At 39.7% G+C, this 15,484-nt stretch overlaps 2 protein-coding genes and 1 long non-coding RNA gene across 8 annotated transcripts in view; 2 read left to right on the top strand and 1 right to left on the bottom strand.

Moving 5' to 3' along the window:
- rnf213b (ring finger protein 213b) overlaps positions 1-5,938 on the top strand; it is a 40,089-nt gene extending 34,151 nt beyond the window's left edge. For 2 of the 3 annotated variants that reach the window (XM_058406220.1, XM_058406219.1), the window contains exons 56-63: positions 112-195; positions 383-563; positions 664-865; positions 1,461-1,538; positions 1,741-1,938; positions 2,444-2,533; positions 3,674-3,849; positions 4,625-5,938. In XM_058406220.1, the coding sequence (XP_058262203.1) occupies positions 112-195; positions 383-563; positions 664-865; positions 1,461-1,538; positions 1,741-1,938; positions 2,444-2,533; positions 3,674-3,849; positions 4,625-4,760 (1,145 nt within the window). In that variant the 3' untranslated portion in view covers positions 4,761-5,938. The remainder of the gene's footprint in view (positions 1-111; positions 196-382; positions 564-663; positions 866-1,460; positions 1,539-1,740; positions 1,939-2,443; positions 2,534-3,673; positions 3,850-4,624) is intronic. The other variant, XM_058406221.1, reaches the window with a different exon arrangement.
- A 444-nt stretch (positions 5,939-6,382) lies between these two features.
- Positions 6,383-15,484, top strand: part of cep131 (centrosomal protein 131) — a 25,673-nt gene continuing 16,571 nt past the window's right edge. For 3 of the 4 annotated variants that reach the window (XM_058405988.1, XM_058405985.1, XM_058405987.1), the window contains exons 1-12: positions 6,383-6,539; positions 8,530-8,726; positions 9,720-9,814; positions 11,444-11,555; positions 12,044-12,171; positions 12,866-12,970; positions 13,091-13,258; positions 13,515-13,632; positions 13,911-14,027; positions 14,300-14,453; positions 14,591-14,688; positions 14,882-15,061. In XM_058405988.1, the coding sequence (XP_058261971.1) occupies positions 8,541-8,726; positions 9,720-9,814; positions 11,444-11,555; positions 12,044-12,171; positions 12,866-12,970; positions 13,091-13,258; positions 13,515-13,632; positions 13,911-14,027; positions 14,300-14,453; positions 14,591-14,688; positions 14,882-15,061 (1,461 nt within the window). In that variant the 5' untranslated portion in view covers positions 6,383-6,539; positions 8,530-8,540. The remainder of the gene's footprint in view (positions 6,540-8,529; positions 8,727-9,719; positions 9,815-11,443; positions 11,556-12,043; positions 12,172-12,865; positions 12,971-13,090; positions 13,259-13,514; positions 13,633-13,910; positions 14,028-14,299; positions 14,454-14,590; positions 14,689-14,881; positions 15,062-15,484) is intronic. The other variant, XM_058405986.1, reaches the window with a different exon arrangement.
- LOC131363457 (uncharacterized) overlaps positions 15,033-15,484 on the bottom strand; it is a 1,149-nt gene continuing 697 nt past the window's right edge. Inside the window, exon 3 of the long non-coding RNA XR_009206328.1 lies at positions 15,033-15,170. This is a non-coding gene — a long non-coding RNA (uncharacterized LOC131363457). The remainder of the gene's footprint in view (positions 15,171-15,484) is intronic.

Raw genomic sequence — 15,484 nt, 5'->3', positions numbered from 1 at the left:
AATAACAATACTAAGTCTATTTACATGAATTTGATAGAATTTCAATTGTTTTTTAAAACACCAACATAAATATTAAATGAAATGTGTTCTATTATAACTATGTGTTAATAGGCCTCCATAGGAATACACTCAAAAAAAGGCTACAGATCTTCTTCAGGGTGTGGAACCATCTCAGAATGGAGCTAGCTAATAACAGTGAGTGCTAACCACTTAACAGTGAATGGGAAGTATGGTGGTGTATTGTGTATATATATGTGTGTGTGTGTGTTTCAACCAGTTTCCTGGGATAAGCTCCATACCTTGAATAAATAAAAACATTTATTCTTTTTTTGTTTTTTTGTTGATGTTGGATATGTGATCTAATCTTGTAAGTGTATGTTAGCTGCTTTAGGTTTGGCTCCTGAACTATGTGCGAAGGACATAACCATGGACAGTTCTAGTCAGTTTCTCTGCCTGAGCAGTCACGGACCAGGCTCGTGTCTCCGTGCTCTCATTGAACAGCTTTCTGAAACTCACAACAGCCTGGTGCGAGAAGCTCAGAAACTCAGTCACCAGGAAGACAGGTGTGTCTGGGTGTGATTGTTGAAGTTGTTTTTTCTGTGACTTAAATTTCACTCTGCTTGCTGTTTAAGACCCTTACACATGTCCTCTTGTGTCCTGCAGTGACTACAGTGTTCCTATTGGTGCAGTGTCTGAGAGCCAGCTGGCTCTGTGCCACCCAGAGAAGGAACTTCTGCCCCTGGTGTTAGCTCACTGCCACTACACACTGCTGAAGGGTCAACAAACCGCCAGTGACTACGACCTGCAGGCTATCGAGAAACAATTTTACAGACGCTTCTTAGCTGGCAAACCACGCATCCTAACAGTTAGTAATCTAATCTATTTCCTAATCTATCATATCCAGCTTTTAATGCCTTAAAAAGTAAAATAATGGCTTAGATTCTGATCAACGTTTTGTCAAAATTAGACAGTCAGACATTTTAGGAACAAATTGATTTTAACTTTGTTAGAAATCAACAGAAAACAGACTTTGTTCCATACTGTACATTCTAGATTTTAGTGTATAAATCATTCAGGTAAAATAAATACCCACATTAACTGACTGCGTCTTTTGAATGCTAAATATAAAAAAAAAATAGATACTATATTCATATATAAAAATAGACACATATGACTATATTGACCTAGAGTCAATCCATTTAAATTGGAGCTTATGATTTACTTTAGCCAACTTTAACTATCCACATCAGAATTATATTGAATTATATGAGGAAGATTAAATTGCTGTTAATTTTAAAAAGGAGGCCTGATGGCTGCAGCATAGTTTTTGCTATATAGTGTGGATTAAATGACAACAATTTTAATATGCTGTACAAACATCAACATATTTTACGTATATCCTATATTGCAAATAAATGATTCTGCTGTTGATTTGTTATCACTATTTGTACCACCTGCAGGACACTGAAAAGTATCTAAAGAGACATCATCAAGATTTTTCAGTAGTTTTAAGAGATGTCAGAAGCAAGATACCCCAGGTGAACACTCACTACCACTTAATACAACTAATCAAGAAGTATTTCACATTTATATCTTAGCCTCTTAGCTAAACTGACTGAAGGTCACATACTGAAAATTAAGGAATGAAATGTTCAAATTTCTGTACAAATGTTCCAAATTACTGCTGAAACAATATGTAGAAATATAATGAATGCTATATCTCCTTTTTTGCCTGCTCAGGAGCCGCTGAAGGGCTCAGTATGCGCCTCAATAAGAACAGTCCTGCGCTCCTTCACTGAAGTGTGTGACGCTGTATATGCTCTGGAGATTGGCTTGCGATTCCTGGGTAAAACTGGAGGAGATCCCAAATTCCAACTACTGTCCTATCTTCAGGACTCTCTCAAGATGAAGCAATACATTTCCAGCAATGTAGCCAAGGTCAGGATTATGATGCTGATAATGCCTTCACACCTTCACACTCTTACACTTGCCATGCTTTCCTTTCAATCAGTCAATCAATCAATAAAAAGAAGAAGTAACCACTTCTAAATGTTGCCAATACTCCAAGACATTTTTGAGACTGAAATTTGTATTCTTGTTCTAAACTGGAGTTTAGAACATTTACCTGTTGAATATCTGCCCACTTCCTCTTCTCAGCTGACAGATTCCTGTTCTTAGCTGACTGAAGTGAAACCTGATGTGGTCTTGTACTGTTGTAGCTTTCATAATTTAACATGTTGTACATTCTGGGATGCTTTCCTACTCACCACAGATGTAAAGAGTTACTGTTGCCTGTTATTTGAGTTACTGTAGCCTTCCTATCAATGTATCATTGGACTTCATGAAGATTTTTGGGATAATTTTGGCCTAGTTCTCAGTTTTTAATTTTTTTAGTGTGTACAAATAAAATGTCACTCTTGTGTATGTGTCTGTCTGTTCTTAGGCTCTCGCAGATGTCAAGCTGGATCAGTGTACAGCCACATGGCAGCTGCTGACCTGCTGGAAGAGCGAGCTGAAGCTGAGGAGAGGACAGGTGAATTCCCCCACCACCACTCTACAGCCACAGTGCATGATAAATACGCTCAGTTCGAAACAATCGGAAGTCTTTCTAAGGTCTTAAAGAACAATGTTTGAGCTGCCAAGGAGCAATGTATCAGCTGATTCCCTGGTTTATTGCACATGCTTCTCCTTTTGACTAAGAATCTAGCTGCATTGCTGTAATTTGAATAGTAATAGGTATACGAACTGTATATTCTATATTACTGAGGCTGGAATGCATTTTGCAGTGTGCTTCAGAAATAACAATGTAGTTCAGATGCCTCATGTTTAAACATGTATTATTATTTTGATTAACCTTAACAGGGTTAAAATTTGGATGATGCACAGCTAGGAGTGAATTGTATTAATACAATATTAAAGAAATAAATTCACATAGAGACAGTATAGAGAAATGACTGAAACATGTTTGAGGCATGCTGTGAGGGTTTTTTTTTTAATAAAAGGTTCCTCTGTATGAGAGCACATGAGTAATGTAGGATTGTGTAAAGCATTGTGTAACATAAGGAAGAGTTTTATCAGGGGATTTCTTAATGCCCTAAGAATCACCAAGGTAGAATTTCTCATTCTGCTGCTTACCATGTGGACCAGAATTTGATCCTAAAGGTATGTAGGATTACATATGCGCTTATATCTGTTACTTATGTTAGTAGCTGGCACAGTTTGAATTTCAGCATCATAACACATTGCAGCTTAGAGTAATCATGTGTATTGGTATTCAGACCAAAAAACATATTTGAATTTGAAAGACCCATTTAAGCTACCTTCTGCTCATCCATTTAAGTTTGTCCTTAATTTCACTCGCTGACCTTTGACCTGGGCTGACCCTGAAATGAGGAAAAGAGGCACAAGCTGTGCGTCGTAAATCCAGAGAAAGTGTTCGCCAGAGTGTGCCAGGCTTTTGTGTAAAACATGTGTCGCAGTCTGCAGAGTTAAGCCATTTGACCCCGTGTTTTGGCCTGTTGGAATGAAGCCTGTTGGAATGAGGGTTGTAGTGGTATTTTGGTTGTTGTGTCATCCAGGGAATATCATTTGGCCTAACAGAAAATCTCTCTAACGTGTTACTCCATATACTCTATGCAAGTAATACTCTAACATCATATCTGTTACTCCATAGGACCCGATCCCAAGACTTTCTAAAGAGTATAGAGAGATGCTTTCTGCCGATTTGCAGAAAGAATTGAACGAGTTCCTGAACGTCACTGATGTTGAACTTTTCACTTTGGAGCTTCATGAGATCCTGCTTTTGAAGACGGACATCAACTCAGAGAACAGATACGGTTCTCAATGGGAGTGAGTATTCATTTTTTGTCTCTCTGCTCTTTAGCTTACTTTATCTGTGTTCTCTCTTGACATTAAACCCTGACACCATTTGGGTGAGTGAACCATGAAGTATTTATTGGCCCCAGATGGTTCTGCACACTGTTTATATGCTATTTGCATTTGCGATCAGACAAAAGTGCTGAGAGTTTTACTTACATAGGAAGAGTTAAATAACAGTCAATGTTTTCTCATCCAAAACCAATACTGGATGACAATGGGTTGGGTTCTTTTTAATACAGCTTACAACCCAAACACATTAAGATGTTTACTTTGATATTTTTTCTATATGTATACATCATATGGGTATGAACAGTATCAAAAACATTAAAAGCACTCTGATCTAGTAGACAGAGGCAGTGTTACCACTTAACAAATCAGATAGAAAGCATTCTCATCGCATTTATTGCCTGGAGTGTGCCACCGAATTTTAAGAACTTTTCTTAACAATATCCGGAACTTCACCACAAAGAACAAAGAAGTGCCTTAAGCTTTTGTTCCTGCTTGGGTGCTTTCAATCACAGCAAAGAAGGCTTCCTCCACCTTGTGGTCCCCTGGGGATCAGGGGCCTTTTGACTACACAGGGCCACACTTTGACCCTCCAGGCTTCCATCTGTCAGTCCATGCCTCCCTGAGACACCTCCCAAGTAGGCAGCTGGCCAGGCAGAAAAAAGGGAATGCGTGTGCCATGAACAATGGACTGCAATGCTAACTGTTGCTCCTCCCCCAATTCTACCCTTTTTTTCAGCATCAAGTACACTCTGGAATTACATTTGGAAGAAAAAGGAGCCCCGGCCTTGCCTGGACTAGACAATCTTTCAGAGGAGATCTGTCTCAGCAAAAGTGCAGAGGTCTGGAGGCTTGCAGTAAACTTCAAGAGATGATCGTGTCTCTCAAATCTATTCCATTGTGATGCATAGATCTACTGTAAGCTACAAACCCTAAAGTTGTATGTTCCCTCTCTATTTACCCACTGACTTTGTCATGTAAATTGACTCGGGGTCTGAATGTGAATTCAGTCCAGAGCAGGTCTTGAGTTACTCCGTACTATTTGTTGCTCTACAATCATGTACTTAAATATGTTGGTATGTACATGAAAATTAAGCCCACACAGACACAATAAGACAGAGATAATATTTTGAAGAGTTTGTTTCATTACTGATATTTTCTCTCAGCCAAGCACCTGTGTAACTGAATGTGCCTACGGTTATTGTTTTGATGTCAAAACCATTAGTGATCTGCCAAATAATGAGAACGTTATTGTTGATATATTCTAAATCTTTCTGTCTTTCCTTCTTCCTCAATTCCTTCCTAATTGTAGCGGAAATAAGATTCGGATTCTTTCCCTGCACTAAATACTCTTTTCTTCCTCTAAAGTTGTATATAGGTTTGTCTTATACTGTATACAAATAAATATTTGCTGCCTGAATGTGTAATGGTGTCAAATTTTCATTTTGTCCATTGGCAGGCTATATTCTGACAATGCTTGTATACTATACAAAGACTTAAGATTGCTGTAAAACAATTGTAATAAAAACTGGATGTATGCAAGGTGGAAAACTGTCCCAGAAGAGTTGAAGCTGTTATAGCTGCAAAGGGTAGACCAACTCCAGATTACATTCATGTGCATGTAAAGGCAGACGTCCCAGTTTTGGCCTGGCTCACTGTCTCCAATCTAATTCATCCCAGAGGTGTTCTATCAGGTTGAGGTCAGGACTCTGTGCAGGCCAGTCACCAAACTCTCTCATCCATGTCTTTGTGCACTGGTGTGCAGTCATGTTGGAACAGGAAGGGGTCATCCCCAAACTGTTCCCACAACGTTGGGAGCATGAAATTGTCCAAAATGTCTTGGTATGCTGAAGCATTTCTTTCTATCTTTAGGTTAAAAACCTGCATGTTAACTGTCTGTTGAACTGCTGTGACAATTGAATTTCCTCACTGTGGGATTAATAAAGTTTTTACCTACCTACCTACCCAACCTATCCATCCAACCTATCCATTCAGCCATCTATCTATCATCTATCTATCTATCTATCTATCTATCTATCTATCTATCTTTTCAATGATTTTAGAGGACTGTCCCAAAACTTTTGGCAATAAAGTGTATGTTACATAATATTTTAAATAAAACATTAACAAAAAATATTATTACTTATTAGTTGTGACTCATTATTGTTGTTGTTGTTGTTGTTCTTCTTCTTCTTCTTCTTCTTCTTCTTATTATTATTATTATTATTCTCCAAAATATCTCTGAGCTTCAACCAAACATTGGCTTGCTCTTTATCCCCCCCCCCATCAACGCCAATCAAAGCCACCAATCAAATCGCAAAGAAAGACCCCGAGTATCCGAGCAACCACCAATAAGAGAATCCCATAGGTGGAAGTATTGCACTGTTTTTCCGTGAAGCTCCACCTACTCCAGCCTGTGATTGGCTCAGCTCGGACGGCCAGGGTCGTTGAGGCAATTTGATAGGCTGGTTGCTAAGCGATGGGGTTGTGCTGTATTTATTGTTGAATACGAATGCTGTTTTTTCCACAGTGGAAGTGTGATATCGCAGTCAGGAATCTGACTATCTGCTTATTGATAGACGGAAGGAATCTACTGCTACAGCGTTATTCTACACTGGAAACAGCGCATGTCGCCGATCTGATTCAGGCTTTAGGTGAGTGCTGAGTAATGATTTTAGCAGGCTGTTTTTATTATTGTGGATTTTATGCTAACGAGTCCACATATATATATAAATAAATACAGCAAAATGAATCAAACTGAGTGTTCACCAGCCAATTCCACTGAAATGAATCAGGTTAGTTCATGTGTTTTTAATGCATTCTTGTTGAATGCATTAAAAGTCAGTCATGTCCAGTGGCTGAACCCCGGACGGCTCCTTGATCACTTACGCTGAAATAATAGCTTCTACTTTCTCTCTCTCTCTCTCTCTCTCTCTCTCTCTCTCTCTCTCTATATATATATATATATATATATATATATATATATATGTGTGTGTGTGTATATATATATATATATATATATATATATATATATATATATATATATATATATATATATATGTATGTACACTGTAATATTCAGGATATGTATGTAGGAGTCGTTTAGGTGTCGACTCTTCAAATTTTGTAATCGGTTCGGCGTAATAGCTGGTAATAACGGTCACATCACCTGTAGCGACGCTTGGCGTCGTCTTGGCAACTCAGCTACTGTAGCATCTCACAGCTACTGTTAAAACACACGAGCACGCACGCGCGTTTGTCTTCCTTGTGAGCACTTTCCATTGACATTCATTCATTGTCCAGTTATTTATTAAATGGTCCATTGATGGCTAATTGATGCTGTTCATACACCAAACCATAACTATAAGCGCAGTGGTGGCGCCAAGTTGCCACTGTTGGGCCCTTGAGCAAAGACCTTACTCCTCTCTGCTCCAGCTGCATCATGGCTGACCCTGTGCTCTGACCCCAACCTCCAAGGATGGGATATGCGAAGAAAGAATTTCACTGTGCTGTAACGTATACGTGACAAATAAAGGTTATTTCACTATCAAAAAATAGTATCTTTTAGGTTTTTCTTCTTCAAGAGGACCAGCCAGATGTGCACACAAATTCACACCTGTTAGATATTCATATCCTTATGGGCATCTTTGGTCTCCAGCAACATATATGAACATGACTCCATGTCATCTAAGCTGATTTTATTGTGGTAAAAGCATTCATAGCTAACATTAACCTTCAGATGGTTGGGAAATTGATTCCAGTTGTATTCAGCCTACACTACAACTGTAAAGAGTATACACTGCTGCCCTGGGACTCATAAATATGTCGAATGCTATACAAAAATTGATAACATTCAAATTTGATGGTCTCTGAAGGTGGATGTTGTATAAACACTGATATAACTAATCACAGAATGTCTGTGATGCATGATTATCGATACAATATATCAGTCACTGGTGTCTGGATAGACCTGGCAGTTGGCGATACACACCAAATTACACAAGAAAATATATCCTGGAGCTGTAACTGAACAGATTGAGTTTTTTGGAAAGCAGAACTTCTGTTTGATCGTGGTGGAAAAATGCTTGAAAACCACTAGGCCAAGGTTCATTAGAGAGTGATACTACATTATCAGTGTTTTGTTTTTGTTTTTTTTCAGCAGAGGAACATCCTCTCTGTTGTGAAATAATTTAATCTTGCAGAAATGAGGATGTTTACCCGTAAGACCTGTGAAAATGTTATCACCCTATGTAGTATAATCTTTGTGGTTTCTTACACACCCATGGCAATGAAACATAGACAGCTACATTGCTCATAAGGGCTTATTGTGATCCTCTCACCTTATTACCGCATAATTAGATTTGGTGCCTTTTTATTACAAGACTTGCACCAGCCTTTGAAAAACTGCACAATTTCCTAGGTGGCTTTGTGTTAGGATTTGAAAGAGCTATATTGCCCCTTCCTTTGCAGTCAACTTTTAAGGCTTTATCCCTAAATCCTCTTTGGCTATATCTCCTTGAATCCTTTTAAATGCTTAACAGTGGAATCCTCTCTCGTTTCTTATAAATTCCACCGAATTTCTTATTCTTCCTTATGTTTTTCTTATTAGTTCTTTATTTTTGACGTCTCCTCCGTTTATCTCAGGCTGAGAGAGGATGCACACTACTCGCAGTCCAACGTCCATCCAGTCTGGAATGGCTGGCGACGCGCTGGATCTGAGCTTGAGCGGATCGCAGCTTTCCATGGGCCGCAGACCCAGCAGTGCCTCACCGGGAAAACACTTCACCCGCTCTATATCCGTGTCTGTGGCCAGCGATGGACGTGGCAAACGCAACACTCCAGTGAGTCTGCACATTCTTAAATATGTCCCAAAGGAATTTCCATTAGATTGCTCCTACCTGGAGTATATTATTATGTCGTATTTACTGCTGTCTCATATTGGTTGTGAAGATCTATCACAAGATATATCACACCAAGGAAGCTGCTGGAGTATTATATGAAGCATTGCTGGTGAACACTATGTATAATATTACATATAGCCAGTATACAGGTTTACTTGCTTATTTTAAGTATGGAATGAAACATGTATGGGCATGCTGTTGTAAAAAATAATCAACGACAACCACCGTAATTCATGTCCTAATCATTCCTAGTAGCAAAAAATAACAATACAATAATTCCTAATAACAGCATATGCTGATCTGTTTCATTTCTCTTATACCACAACAATTTAACTGCATTAAAATGACACATCATACTTTTTTATAATTTTATCCTCAGATTTAATATTGTGGAACATCCGTGAAACAAAGCTGTGATTTCACTTTCAGTCAGCACTACTGTAAAAGTTACAAACCCCACTTATAGATCAGATTCGAAGTTTCAACAGCTCTGTGGAATACCATATCAATGATAGTCAAGTCAAGTCAATTTCAACCACATATACCTGACGCAGTACATAGTGAAATGAAGCAACGTTTCTCCAGGACCCTGGTGCTACATAGACAACATACAACATATAGCTACCAAACAGATACAACAATACAGAGCTAGGGACAGAAAGTTTGTCCTAGCTACATAAAGTGCAATCAGGTGCAAACAATGCAAAGACGACAGAAAGTACAAAAAAACACAACACAAGACTGGACACAAGAATGAAATTTATCGGGAAAATATTCATGTACGTTTTCAGCTTTGTTGAAGGCAGAACCGCGTGTATGTGATGCAACACGAGTACCCTAATGCACATATTTGAGTGTCAGCAGCAATTATAATACATTTTGCCACTGTAATGACTCTTTAATTGAAGGGCTGTTCCTTCCTGTTGTTGGCAGGTTGATGGTGGGTTTGGGAGTTCCCGTGCCATTAAGAATCTGCGGCGATCGAACAGCACCACACAGGTGAACCAGCAGGTCAACGCTAAACTCAGGTATAAAACATCACACTCGTTCTCTTTTAGTGTAATTGTGTTATAGTATGCCTAGGAGCTCAGCTACTGAACTGGGAAAGTGATACTGAATTGCTAAAAAAAAGTTCCACGTTAATTTAACGTTAAATGTATAGCATTCAGTCAGCACTGTGCTTTATTAATGTGGAGAGCAGATTTGCCACAGAGAATGACCGCTGATCAGTGACTACTTTCCATTCCACTGGTGTCCGATTTTCTAATAAAACCCAGGACTGCAGGTTTCAGTTACAGCAGTTGTGCTGATCTTGCTTAGTAACTTCAAACATTCTTAGGCAATGTATACGTTATTTCACAACATTCTGCACATTGCTTTCATTGATGTGAGTGATCAGAGAGGTGCCCCAGCTTGTTGCCTGTATGTAGCGTGTATGCTCCAGGCATCGTCATGCTTGAGCGACCGCTCCTAAACTTTTGGGCTTCTGCACAGCGTGGAGGAGCAACAGCTGGGGTTTGGAAGATTTATCTTTTTTCTGCAGACAATGGCTATTGTGAGCTGGCGGCTGCTGAAGCAATGTGGAGGAGGGCAGCGGGGGCATCTTTGTCCCAAACAGGGAGGGGGGTAAGAGGGAAATCTCTCGGGTTTCTCTCGAATGAGGCTGCAGTGAAAGGAGAAGTGTGCACACACCGGGAGCTTATTGTCCGGCAGCTGCCGCCACCCTCCCCTCAGTCTGCCTACTTATCCTATAGAATAAAGAACAACCTTACGCTGTTCCCTCGTCGTTCTCCTCATCAATAGCTGTCATTCCCTGACCTCCCCTCCCCAAGTCGTGATGGAATGTGCTTTTTAAAATCAGTGTTGCATTCATTTTCATTTTGCCAGCTGGCGTTGTGCATGTAAGGCCATGGTTAGGCGTCAAGATGAGCAGCATCTGCCTGTGTTTCCCATTCTGGATAGTCCAAGGCATTTAAATGTCTGGATAGAGGCGATAGCCATATGCTAGTGTGCGTTCTCTGTGGTTGGCGAAGGCATCTGTGTCTCTTAATGGCTGCCCTCTCATTGCATTCCTAAGCAAAGGCCTACTGCAGCTGTCCTCACAAAGCTGTCACCACAAAAAAGGCATTTTTTTTTTGTTTGAAACGGGTTCATCCGTTATGGTTAAACGTGTGCAGGATGGCTTTATGTTTTTGCTAACACAGAGTTCCTGTGGGTATATCACTCATCACACCTGTTTTTCTTCCAATGTGTTAAAGAATACCAGTGATGTTAATGTCTTCATGATGTTTGTGTGTTTTGCATTGTGGACCTTAAACCAAAATTGCAAATGGTCAAATTGTTCAAAGCAGAATTGGAGTGGAGTTTACATCCATTCAGATTTTATACATTTTATGCATATTTTGAGTATGTGTTTAAAGAAGGGACAAAATGGTTAATGGGCTTTAATGTCGATGAAAATGTCTGACAGTAGTGAATTGATTATTTTGATTATTATTATTATTGTTATTATTATTACTGACTCTGTGGTTGTACCCTCTTCAGAATGTGCACAGTGATTTATGTTGATTTCAATGTGAATCATGATTTACTGACTCATTTATACTCACATTCATTAAATTCTTACCTCTCTCTCTCTCTCTCTCTCTCTCTCTCAGTGAGGGTCAGTCAGAGGATTTCTTGGCTCTGTTTGACAGCAGCACTGATGGTCGGCGAAAACTAGCCAGCCTCTCTAAGGCCTCCCCAGACCACACAACATGGAACATTCTGGTACTACTCTACCTGTGTTCTCATTTACCCCTGACTGTCCTGCCGTTGACGTTTCAGTGCCTTAGGAAATGATTATAACCTTCAGTTTTTAGAATTTTGTAGAATATACATAGTTATTACATTTCTTATAATGTACTTCAGACTTTTATTGTAAAGGTAAGTGTCCTGCTGGGTTAGTTACAGCTATTTGAAATGAATCTGCATTAATGTCTTGATTATGTAATGTCTCATAATACAAACGTAGCAGCTTGGGGTAAGCTTAGGGTTAAATTAGGGTAATCTTTGACAAATATGCTTTGAATTTATTAGAAGTAAAGATATTACTGATGATGATAACTAAGCTCTTATTACTGTGGCAGTGCTGTGTGAGCAACTGTTAACAACTTTACAGAACAATTCTGCAAGGTAACCTGAGATGAGACTGTAATACTGTGTCTGTATGCCTTTTGTGAACAAAATGAAAGTAGCTTTGTGTGTGTGTGTTTAAGGATGACCAGCCACGAGCGTTCCCGTTGCCCTCCAGCTCTCGCAGCACCTGCAGTATGGATTCCCCCACTGGCCTGAAGAAGAGAGATTCTGGTGTCTCCCTGGCTGATAACTTCACTGCCAACAACAGGTGGGTTGACCTCGTTCATTTCCCAGACACGTTTTCAACCAGACACTGGCACTTCTTTCCACACTTTTACAGAGGATAATGGACTGTGGGTGTATTAATTAAGGAATCACACACTTGGGAGAATGCTATAATAGAATAAATATTTAACAGTGATAGCACCTCATAGCTGATTATGTTCCTAGAACAACATTTTATCTGATACCACATCAAACATTTACATTTTTAAATCATTCAAGAATGATAGCTCATCAGTTTTATCGGTGTATAGCTACGTTTTATGATGAAATATCTAAAAAAAAAAAACACAGGTAAGTTCCTCTTAATGCTTAGGTTATTGCAGATTCCCTCACCAGCGTCTTACTGAGAAACCAGGAATTAGAAAAACTTCTATCCTGAAGGCTTCTTTAGTCAAAAGCCTAATGACCCTTATGAAGCACTGACATTGTAGACTCATTAACAGCATGTTTTTTAATCTATTCATTATTAGGATTATTATGGCAATCATCCTCCACACTACAGACAATATTGTCAAAGCTGCTGTAAATGAAAATGACTTGTCAGATTTCAGAATATCTGTGTGTGTGTGTGTGTGTGTGCTTAGCATTGCCTAGACTGAGTTGTTACAAGGAACGTTTCTTTTTCCTCCCACTATGTTCAATTCAAGTTAATTATGTGTTTAATGTTTTACCTGCAGGAGCAGTAAAGCAGCTGTGGGGAACTCTGTGACCACCATGCTGCACAACAACCACTCAGACAAGCCTCTCACACCCAAGAGCTCCAATCAGAAACCCTGCTTCAAGTATGGATACACCATATAAAAGCTCTTACTTAAACTAAGTGAATGCTAGTTTTGTCCAGCAGGTGGTGCTGTAGCTTTAGGTCAATAACAAGATATTTTTGTTTGTTCTTGTCTGAACAGTAACATCATTAAAGCCACAGTGAACGATGAGGGCACGTTAGAGAGCAGCTCCCTCACTAAGTCTCAGAAGAACTTCTCAGCTTCCTCAGGCTCCAATAATAATGTCTCCAGCTCCCGAAGCCCTCGCAGTCCTCGCAGACGAGAGGTCACAGAGGAGGAGGCGGAGAAGTGAGGCCTGGGCTTTCTCACTGTCATTCTGTGTCTGCTTATCATATGAACATCATTACTGATCATCATGTCGGATCATATTTGTTAAAATCCTGCTGCTTGTGACACCCACTACCTTCAACTGGACTTTTTGTATAGCACATTTCGGATATAAGCACTAAAACTGCACACATGCACTTTTTTCATAAACAATCATACTTTTAAATACCATTATTATTTTGATTTAAATTTTAATTTATTTAATCTTTTTTAACAGGTTTATCCAGCAAGTCAGCCATGCAGCCGTCACTATCCAGCGCTGGTATCGGCGCCATGTCGGCAGGAGAAACGCAAATGAAACTGCCCTCAAGCAACTGCTCACTTCCAAAAGAAAGGTACTGAGCTAGGTTTCCTTGAACTCTGTAATGTCCTGATCCATTTGTTCCTCATGTTTGAATACCGATGAGTAACAGTAACTGGCACCAGACCATAGGAATGATTAAAGTGCTTTTTCAAGCTGTGTGCGATCAAGAATAGGATGAGTTTTTCTGTTTTTACTAATGTTGCTGTGTGTGGGAAAATTTGAATGATAAGGCTGTGTCATCTTTTGAAATGTTCCTTTTACATTAATGTGCAAGGCAAAATATCACAAATGAGACATATGCTCACGCAGGAAAGGGAGCAACAACAGGGGGTTGAAAAGGCTGTGAAATCGCAGAAAAAGAAAGAAGAGGACAGGAAACGCATCAGAGAGGAGAAGGCCCGTCTGGCCCGTCTCACTGCTATCCAGGTCTGTCTTTTATATAACACACGCATACCCATTTATGAAATCCACTTTGGTGGTTTTGATAAGGGCTGCTTTGGTGCTGTTGTAAGATAAATCAACTAAACCCAAGCCAAAAGTTATAGACTGTATTACAACAGCATGCAAAATGTCTTTATCAAATATTCTCACAAATACATCTATATCTAAAGGGCAAAATTGTATTGTTAGTCTTGAAATGTGTGCTGTAAGTTTCATAAGTGTTGTAATATTATATTGTGTGTGTGTGTGTGAGACAGGAGCTGCAGCAAAAGAGGGCACAGCGAGCTGAGGAGGTAAAGAGAATAGCAGAACAGGAAGTGGATGCCCTGCAACAGGCTGGGAAAGTGGGGCGTATGAAACTCACTCAGAGTTTGCCTACCTCTCCTACAGCCGCCAAGGCCAAGAACACAGGTAGATGGAACTCAGCAGCTTCCTCTTTCAGTGGTTATATTTATGAGCTAAAAACCAGAGCTCTTGCTGGAGATGGTGTTTGAGGATTTTATAAAACTGGAGGTGATGTATTTTGTATGTTCACCTGCTGTGCACAGATTCCAATGTGAATTTAGAGAGTGAATTAGAAGATGTTGCCAATCTGAGGGCAGCTTCACCCACAATGTCGACACGAAGAGGCTCTCAGTGTTCTCAGGTAATCATTGACTTTACAAGGGATAAGACATCAGGCTTTATTGGGCAAATGGTGAACAGGGGCGGTTGTTTCTGGATGTACTATATATTGACTCCCAAAAATTAAAAATGGCTGGTGAAAATGCAGTTGGAAAATTCCAACACAGACCTAAAATAAGTCAAACAAGCATGCTAACTGAGATGATGTTGCTCAGGAGATTCTGCAGCGGTCTGTGAGTGTAGAGGACCAGCGACAGGGGGCACCATCGAGCAGAGCTCATTCTAAAACAACACTCAATGACCTGCTCGATTCCCTCAAACTCCTAGAAGAGGGACCAGAGAGACTCTCAGAGGCTAAGAGCTACAGGAAGGAGAAATACGCCTGGATTGATGAGGTGCGTCTGTTCTAGTCCACAGGTAGTTTTTATGACTTTGTGGCTGGTAGCTTATAGCTTGATTGTATTATGGATTTCCTGTGGTTTAAATACACTGTAGTGACACAACCTGAAAAAGAGACACAAACACAATAAGAGAGATAACACCAAGACCTCAGATCCTCTCGTCTAGCATATGTAGTATACGTTTACATATAGAGTGTAGTCTCAGATGTTTTATTAAATGCGAAGAAGTGATATTTCATTGGTGGAAAAAAAATATTATGTTATATAAATGTTACCCCATAGTAACATGCATGCTCTAGGTGCACAGTTGTTTATTCATCTTTAATCACAGGTCTACTGGCTACACTATTATCCTCCCTCACATTCCTACGAACACCTACACACACACACACACACACACACACACACTCACGTAGC

Source organism: Hemibagrus wyckioides, linkage group LG13 (genome assembly GCF_019097595.1).
Source record: "Hemibagrus wyckioides isolate EC202008001 linkage group LG13, SWU_Hwy_1.0, whole genome shotgun sequence".
Taxonomy (NCBI): Eukaryota; Metazoa; Chordata; class Actinopteri; order Siluriformes; family Bagridae; genus Hemibagrus; species Hemibagrus wyckioides.
This window is presented reverse-complemented; position numbering and strand designations above follow the sequence as displayed.